The 8,356-nt window shown below is 47.1% G+C and overlaps 1 protein-coding gene and 1 long non-coding RNA gene across 2 annotated transcripts; one reads left to right on the top strand and one right to left on the bottom strand.

Annotated features, from left to right (window-relative positions):
- Window positions 1-288: 288 nt before the first annotated feature.
- On the top strand, window positions 289-3,135 carry LOC119299491 (zinc finger CCCH domain-containing protein 54-like). The gene is made up of 8 exons (XM_037576710.1): window positions 289-387; window positions 461-1,359; window positions 1,447-1,608; window positions 1,688-1,870; window positions 2,026-2,096; window positions 2,196-2,384; window positions 2,460-2,586; window positions 2,709-3,135. The coding sequence occupies exons 2-8, from the start codon at window positions 467-469 to the stop codon at window positions 2,773-2,775; spliced, it is 1,692 nt and encodes a 563-aa protein (XP_037432607.1). The 5' UTR covers window positions 289-387; window positions 461-466; the 3' UTR covers window positions 2,776-3,135.
- Window positions 3,136-5,162: 2,027 nt separating this feature from the next.
- On the bottom strand, window positions 5,163-6,887 carry LOC119301267. The gene is made up of 4 exons (XR_005146996.1): window positions 6,439-6,887; window positions 5,748-6,090; window positions 5,364-5,597; window positions 5,163-5,276 (listed from the first exon to the last, which is right to left on the bottom strand). It is a non-coding gene; the product is annotated as an uncharacterized LOC119301267 (long non-coding RNA).
- Window positions 6,888-8,356: the final 1,469 nt, after the last annotated feature.

The raw sequence follows: 8,356 nt of genomic DNA on the forward strand, positions 1-8,356 counted from the left end.
ATGGTTTGCGTCGCCCTCTCTCATCCAGCATCCAGAGCATATTTCACACGGCCGGAATGAATATTTGTGCGTGGATTTATCGGGGCGTTTATTCCGGTTGGACCCGGCATAGCAGGAATCAGATCTGCCGCACTCTAGCTCCATCCCCAGTCAAAACCCAACCATTTCACACCGATTTTCCCTCTCCGCCATCCTCTCCTCAGCGAACGCGCGCGCCGCGGCTATAAACTCTCTCCGATCCAATCGCACGCCACCCTTCCTTGTACCCTAGAGCTGCTCCAGCAGCACCAGTCCTCCCGCCGACGCCGGCCTTCCCTTCCCTGCCGTCTCTCCTCTCCCGTCGATCGGCCGGCCGGTGCGCAATCAATCTCTTGCACGTTTCGATCGGTCGGTATCGGAGGTACGAGGGTTTCAGCCATTGTCGAGTGATCCGTGGTGATTACTTGTTGGTTTTTTCTAGGGGCTCATGGTTGGTTACGTAGGGCGCTCCGATCCGATCCATGTCCAGGCGGCGGCGATGGAGCCCGCGGAGCTAGCCAAGATCATCTTCTCCCGGGTGCAGGAGGTGGAGCCGGACAACGTGAGCAAGATCGTCGGCTGCATCCTGCTGCGGGAGCCCGACGAGGATGAGCTGGTGCACCTCGCCTACGCCACCGACGCCGCGCTGCGCAACACCATCTACGAGGCCAAGGGCACGCTCGCCGCCATCTACGCCCGCTTCTCCGCCTCCCCGGTCCACCACTACCACCAGCCCAACGGCGTCGGCTACCAGCAGGTCTGCTCCCACCCCGCCGGCCTCCGCCATTTCTCCCCCGCCGTCCAGTACTGGCCGCCGGACTCCCCGCCCCCGCCGGAGAAGGAGTACTCGTTCGTCGACGCCGCCGCCGCGGCCGAGCCCCACTACGGGCTGCGCGGCGGCCGGCACGGCGCGCTCGGCGACGGCGGCGGAGGCGGGTACTACGCCGCCGCGGGCTTTCCTCCGGCGAGCGGACGGCGGTCGAACGGGGTGTCCTCGAGACGGCCCTGCCACTACTTCTTCAAGGGCATCTGCAAGAACGGGCAGAACTGCCACTACTCGCACCACCAGGTGTACACGGACGGGTTCGCCGTCGACCACCACGTCCACGGGGGCGCCACGCCGGGGTCGCTGGAGAGCCTGGAGATAGAGATCACGGAGCTGCTCCACTCGCGGCGCGGGCAGCCGGTGTCCATCGCGTCGCTGCCCACGCTCTACGGCGAGAAGTACGGCAAGGGGCTCCAGGCCGACGGCTACCTGACCGAAAGCCAGCGGCACGGCAAGGCCGGCTTCAGCCTCACCAAGCTGCTCTCCCGCCTCAACAAGATCAGGGTCATCGAAAGGTGAGTGGGCTCTGGACGTAGACGTACGTACGCGCATGATCATTATTCATTATGTTTGTTGTTGGAACTTGGAAATGTTGTACGTAGGCCGCACGGGCAGCACTCGGTGGTTCTGGCCGAGGACGCCGCCAAGTACTCGGATTGCCGGAGCGACAGGGGAGGGGAGATCCCGGCGAGCTCGCATCAGATATACCTCACGTTTCCTTCCGACAGTAACTTCACCGAGGACGACGTTGCCAATTATTTCGGGTAACGTTCATTCATTTTCCTATCGATCGATGTGCTAGGAATGCTTATGCGTTAAGTTGTTGATTTGTGCGGCGGGCAGGCAGTACGGGCCGGTGCGTGACGTTCGGATCCCATGCCAAGACCAGCGAATGTTCGGGTTCGTGAGCTTCCAGAACCCGGAGACTGTGACGGCCCTTCTCATGCGGTGCAACCCGCATTTCATCTGCGGATCACGGGTCCTCGCCAAGGCCTACAGAGAGAAAACCAAATGCATCAATGAGAGGTAACATACACACTGTTCATACTCGACTGTAACTTATTACTCCATCCTATATATCCATATTAATTGTCGCTGATTTTATACTAAATCAGCAGCAATTAGTACTACTAACTTCTGCTACGATACAACTTAGTAATTCATGTGCGCGGTGTGGACAGGACCAACAACAAGTCGACGACGCATTGCTACCCTCCACGCTGGATCGAGACCGATCCAGAGTTCTATCCAGGTACTACTATAGTACCTACAAACAACAATGCAGTTTCAACACCGGCCGGATCAAAATTTGTTAGCTAACAGTACCTGATGAACTAATCTGTGGGAGCAGACCAGTATGATTCTCCAAGGCTGGAGAGGAGGCAACTGGCGCGCGACAGGCAGCAGCTGCTGGAGCTCGAGAGGAGGCACCTCGCCGGGCTCCGGGTGGTAGAGCCGCAGTGCGCCACCTACTTCGATTGCAGCATCGGGGACGTTGCGCCCTTCAACTCCCACTCACAGTCCCAGTCCCAATCCGCAGGTCGGTTGCTGCTGCCAACTCCCAAGTCTTTTCTCTCTGTGTCTTATCTTTCTGATGATCATGTTTCGTCTTCAGGTTCCAAGGAAGTGGGACGGACGATGGATCCCCTCTCCACGGCTGATCAACTTGATGACATCGTCTCAACCAGCCAGAGCCAGGCCCCTCCCATACAGGCCAACAACAACTACGATGACCAAGAGAGGTATTACTACTCACTAGTTTCTCAAGTGTCTGTATATATGTTCGGATACTTGCATTGCCATTACCTGGTGTTATCGAGCCAGTTCGTCGTTGTTCATCATATGACTCGGTTTCTGATCGCAGCAACCAGATCGAACTCCTGCCGGAGAGCCCATTTGCATCGTCGGCGCCCACTGGAAACGGCATATAAGCAGGCAGGAAAAGAAAGAAACACGAACTACCACTCTGGACCTTGGGTTGGTATCTATGTTCAGGTCCCGGCGATGGATGACAGACAGACAGCATTGTAGTACACACAGGAATCAGCAAAGCAACCGTTTGTTTTTCTGTAGATAGAGGCGGACATAATGCAGAGGAGACACAGAACACGGTTTCGAAAGAACGAAAAAAAAAGGTGACGCGTGAAAGAGTGAGATCTTTTCATACTTTACTAGCACATTCAAAATGGCGAGGACAGTTGCAGGATAGACACAGATACAAATGTGTAGTCTGACCACAATGAATAGTCATATGCCAAATAGTTGTCCTGAAATAAGACAGGAGATGATGATACAGGTTATCTTTTAGTGTTTTTGCCATCATTTTGAAAGGGCATGAAAATAAACAGGAACATTAGCTAGCGTGTGGTGTTACTTCTGTAATAAATACAAACACAGGTGATCTGTTCAGCTTTATATGTTACTATTGATACTTACAACACTCCTTTCTTGTATCATGCTTTGGTCATGCAAGTTGTTTTTTCAAAAGAAAGAAGGAAAGTGTATAATGTATAGGCAGCTAGAAATGTGCATATGACTGCAATCTGTTCAGTATCACAAATGACATATGACTGCAATCTGTGTATAATGTATAGGCAGCTAGAAATGTGCATATAACTGGACCTAAAATTAATTAGAGAAAAGTATACTTTTCGTCCCTCAATTCTTGGCGGAGTCTAGATTTGGTCCCTCAACTCCAAAACCGGACAACTTGCACCCTTAACTTTTCAAACCGGACAAGATTCATTCCTGGTCACGGTTTTGACCGGTTTTGGTGCCCCGGTTTTGACCGTTCCGACTCAAATTTGCCTACCTTTTCCAAGTCCACGTACTGTTTTCAAATTCGGTTACTTTTTTCAAATACGTGAACCTTTTTAAATTTTGCGTACCTTTTTTTAAATCGGCGTACTTTTTTCCAAGTTCATGTATTTTTTCAAATATGCATATTTTTTAAAAGTTCATTTAGTTTTTTTTAAGTTTTAATTTTTTAAAATTGATGCACCTTTCGAGTACATTTTTCTGAAAGAGTTCATGAATTTGAAAATTTTATGTGAACTTGAAAAAAGTACGCTGATATGGACTTCTTTTGCGCAAAAATATGTGGATTTCAAAAATTATTTCAACTTGAAACAAGTACATGAATTTCATACAAAGTTCATGGATTATAAAAGCAACATGGATTTGAAAAAAAATGCGGACTTTGAAAAGCATGTGGATTTGAAATAAGTATGCGAATTTCAGAAACAATTCATGGCTTTGAAAAATACTTGGATTTGATAAAATTACACAAACTTGGGAAAATACGGGGATTTGGAAAAAGTATGTAAATGTTAAAAAATCACGGATTTGGAAAAAGTACGCGAATTTCAGAATAGTTCACTGATTTGAAAAAATATATGTTTATTTTTAAAAAAATACGCGACCTTGAAAAGTGTATGTGAATTTCAAAGTTCACGGATATAAAAAAATTACAGGAATATGAGTGAGCACCGGCCAAAACCGGGGTGAGTCAACACCAAAAACCGGTCAAAACCGAGTCCAGGGACGAACCTTGTCCAGTTTCGGTAGTTGGGGGTGCAAGTTGTCCGGTTTTGAAGTTGAGGGACCAAATCTAGACTTCACCAAGAGTTGAGGGACGAAAAGTATACTTTTCATTAAAATAGCAAACATAGAACAAACCAGAACTATCCTTTCGCTTCAATCATCTCGTGCAGTATTCAACCGATTCTTGCAATTGCAAGAAAACCAAATATTATCCAGGTCAACCAAGAAGTTCCAAACAATGCCACATATTCATGTCAATCCAATTTGGACTGACCAAACCAACTGATTCAGTCACTGGATCTCCTCTGACCTTTACAAGGGAACTGGGCATTCTCCAACTAGGTTACTCGAAACACCACCTTGTATATTACTCCCTCCGTTCCTTTATATAAGTTGTATTTGTTTTTTCAAAAGTCAAACTATTCCATGTTTGACCGGGTTTTTAGAAAAAAATTATCAGTATCCACAATACGAAATTTATATCATTTGATCCATCATGACAAGTAGTTTCATATTTTATCTATTAGGTATTCCAGATTTTTTTTTTAATTCTATAATCTTGGTCCAACATTCAAATGGTTGACTTGCACGGTAATCAATACACCTTATAATCTGGAACAGAGGGAGTACTTACCATCATGTCAACCAATGCAACCAAGCTAGTCCTTGAATAGTTTCCCTCTATTCTGATAAGAAAACTGACATTCTCCAACTAGAGAAGATACCTACATCATGCCAATCAGTCATTTTGGACTGAACAAAAGCATCCAAGTTAGTCCTTGCACACTTCTTGCTTAGGTTCTTGCCGATTCTTACGAAACAGAAAGTCATTCCTCACCCATGATGTTCAGAACACCACCGCAGAACCATCATGTCGGTTGAATTTGGACTGAACAGAAACAACTGAGTTAGTCATTTGAATATTTCTCGCCGGCCCATGCAAGGAAACTAAACATTGCCAACTAAGAAGCCTTACATCATGTCAGTGTAATTGGGATGGACAGAAGCAATCGAGTCGGTCCATATTTTTGAACGAGCACCTGTAGCTATATATATTGTCAGACTGTCTTGGCACTCACACGGACTCAACAGCATGAGCCCCGGATCCACGGTTGCTGCAGCAGGTGCATGAAGGTTTGCACCGCGGGCACATGCACAGGTCCTCCTCGCTCAATCTGACGGTGCTATCATCATCATGCCGGAAGCAGCTCTGCAGTTATTAATAGCAGCACACTTTAGCTTGTAAGGTTGTAGCTAAGCATACATATGAATGCATTCCTCAAAAAAATACCTATGACTGCAAACTTAACGAAGTATATACAAATATAAATTGGACTGGTTGAAAAATAAGGGAACGTACCAGAAGCCACATAACACCATGAAGTGCAGCAGCCAGTGCCACAAGTGTCCAGAATAGCCCCAGGAGGTGAGGGAAGAACCATGCGTACATGGATAGAGGAGCGCTAAACCCATCATTCCAAGACGACTCAAGTTTTGAGCTGCTCGCTGCTCAAAGATGCTTTGGCCATACAAATTGACATTGATCCCCCATTAACACACAACCAAGCAATTGCGCTGCCTCCACCTACCCAAGCTGCGACTTCGGCGGACATGACACTCTCCACCTTCATGGTGGTGAACAGTGCAATAGCGGTGCTCAACGTTAAACCAAAGATAAATGTCCTCTGATCAGCTATCTTAACCTGAAAAAAATTAGTCAAAGTTAATTTTTCAGACAAAAGGCACCACATGCCAGCAGGTCATACAGCAAGGGTCAAACAGCGTAAGGAGCAAGAAGATAAACAAGTTCACAGGTAATACAAACATGTTGCACCAGCAGACACAGGCATGAAAGATCAGCTAAACACACACACACAAAAAACTAGCAACGCTGAACTGATCTGGAAGAGGCTACATCCCTATAGCCATGTCCATCTATGGAGCAGCCAAACTTGATGAAAGTTATTCACATTACATTGCAAGATTCAGAGTACTCCAAGATTCAACATGATTCAAGCTATAGAATGTGGTGGAATTTGCCGCAATCATACCTGACGTTTAACCTCATGTCGATGCAGAGGGAGAACCGGCACCGTAGTGGGAGCCTGCCACTTCGCCCGCGAATTGGGCAGCGGCCGCGGCGAAGGTATCGGCGTTGAGCGGGTTCAGCGTCCGCGCGGTGTGCGCGCCGCGGTCAATGCCGGCGGCGGAATCGTTGCTGGCCGCGGGCTCTTCATGACCCTGAACCAGCGGAGGGCAAGGTGGCCGAACCTGCTGCTACTGACGAGACGCCGGTCAGCCACCGCTTCGTGGTCGTCGGCGGCGGCGCGGCCGTCTGCATCTCCGGCACTAGAGGCAGCGGAGGAGGAGGTGGGCGAAGGGTTGTTCTCCGCCGCGCTGGGTCTGCGCGACCGCGGCGCCGACTCCGACTCCGACCTGTCGACCAGAGGAGACTCCATTCTCGCCCAGGGAAGGAGACGGGCGGTCACCGGTGTGTCAGATTCTGTTTTGGGAGATGGGGTGTGACCGTGTGAGACGTGTGGAAACAAATGGGAAGTACTCGTATTCTTTTTAGATGGAAAAAATTGGGAAGTAACTGGGTGTGAGAAATGGAAATCTCTAATGTGGGGGGTGGAATCGACAATTGAATACTTCCTCCATTCATTTGGCTTTTCTAGGTAAGCACCATCTAATTCACGATGCTCCCTAGGGCGTATCCAATTTTGAATATGGTTTCTGATTTTGATCTTGCCCTTTATTCCTCAACGAGCCCTCTCATTCAGTTGATGTATTCAATTTCGAATGTCATTCACGATTTTGATTGACTCAAGGATTTTTCAACCAGTCTGTTAAAAATATCAGTCTTGTCCATCCTTTGACCATCTAAAAAAGAAAGAAACATGTGGCACACGGTTAGGAAAAAAACGCTAGGCGTAAGCGATGCGGTGGGCCTTCGCTTAGCGCTTAAGTGCCCTAGGCGCAGCCTTGGCGGATATACAATTTTGGCTATCAGAGCGTATTTGAGGTGCTGCATGTGTATATAGGGCTCCTTTGATTCAAACGAATTCCATAGGATTTTTGAAGGATTGAAAGCCTTTGAAATTTTTCCTACGTTTGTCCTTTGATTCATAGGATTGAATCCCATAGGAATTTTTCCAATGAAATCTTTTGTACTACATTTCATAGAAAATCTAACATCTACTTCAACCTCTTTTTACAATTCATTTGCTTTTGCCGTGAAATCAAACACTCCTTGCTAATCCTTAGGATTCAAGTGGGCATGACAATCCAATCCTATACTTTTTCTATTCTCGCGTTTTCAAAATCCTGCGAATCAAAGAGGTCCTTAGAGCATATAAGTGAGTAAACATCCAGCTGCTATCCATTGGAAGATGTGCCATTTGAAATGTCTATGCAATATGACATGATTTTTTGATCCAGTAGACAACTTCCATCTTGCGCTGCCTAGAGTTTCGGGTATGCCCTAGACGAGGTGTTTGCTCATTCCCTGGCATCTAAGCGTGCCTAAGCGCTTCATAGGCGTCGCACTATTTGTGAACGGAGGGAGTATCATATGTTAAAGTAAACCTAAATGCTTACTAGTGTAGCACTATTTGATATTTCCAAGCGCTCACTCTTTCACCCGTATGATTGAAAGATGACCATGTGATGGAGACATATGAACCATGTTTTTTGTCATGACGCGGTCCACTCTGTCAGGTGGAAGAAATATTAACGCATGTGATGACGTAAGTATTAACTGCATGCATGTGTTGAAGTCAACCCATTTTATTTCATTCCATTTTGTAAAAGCTACAACTTTAGCACCGATTGTCGGAATGAAGATCCATTTTCACCGTTAGGTTTCTCGCGACGACCTTTTCAAAACCAGATCTCATATGAATATGTTTCGATGATTTTTCTAGAGCAACTTTGATGCTAGATGAGACAACTTTAGTGCTAAATGGA

This window comes from Triticum dicoccoides, chromosome 5A, assembly GCF_002162155.2.
Source record: "Triticum dicoccoides isolate Atlit2015 ecotype Zavitan chromosome 5A, WEW_v2.0, whole genome shotgun sequence".
Classification (NCBI taxonomy): domain Eukaryota; kingdom Viridiplantae; phylum Streptophyta; class Magnoliopsida; order Poales; family Poaceae; genus Triticum; species Triticum dicoccoides.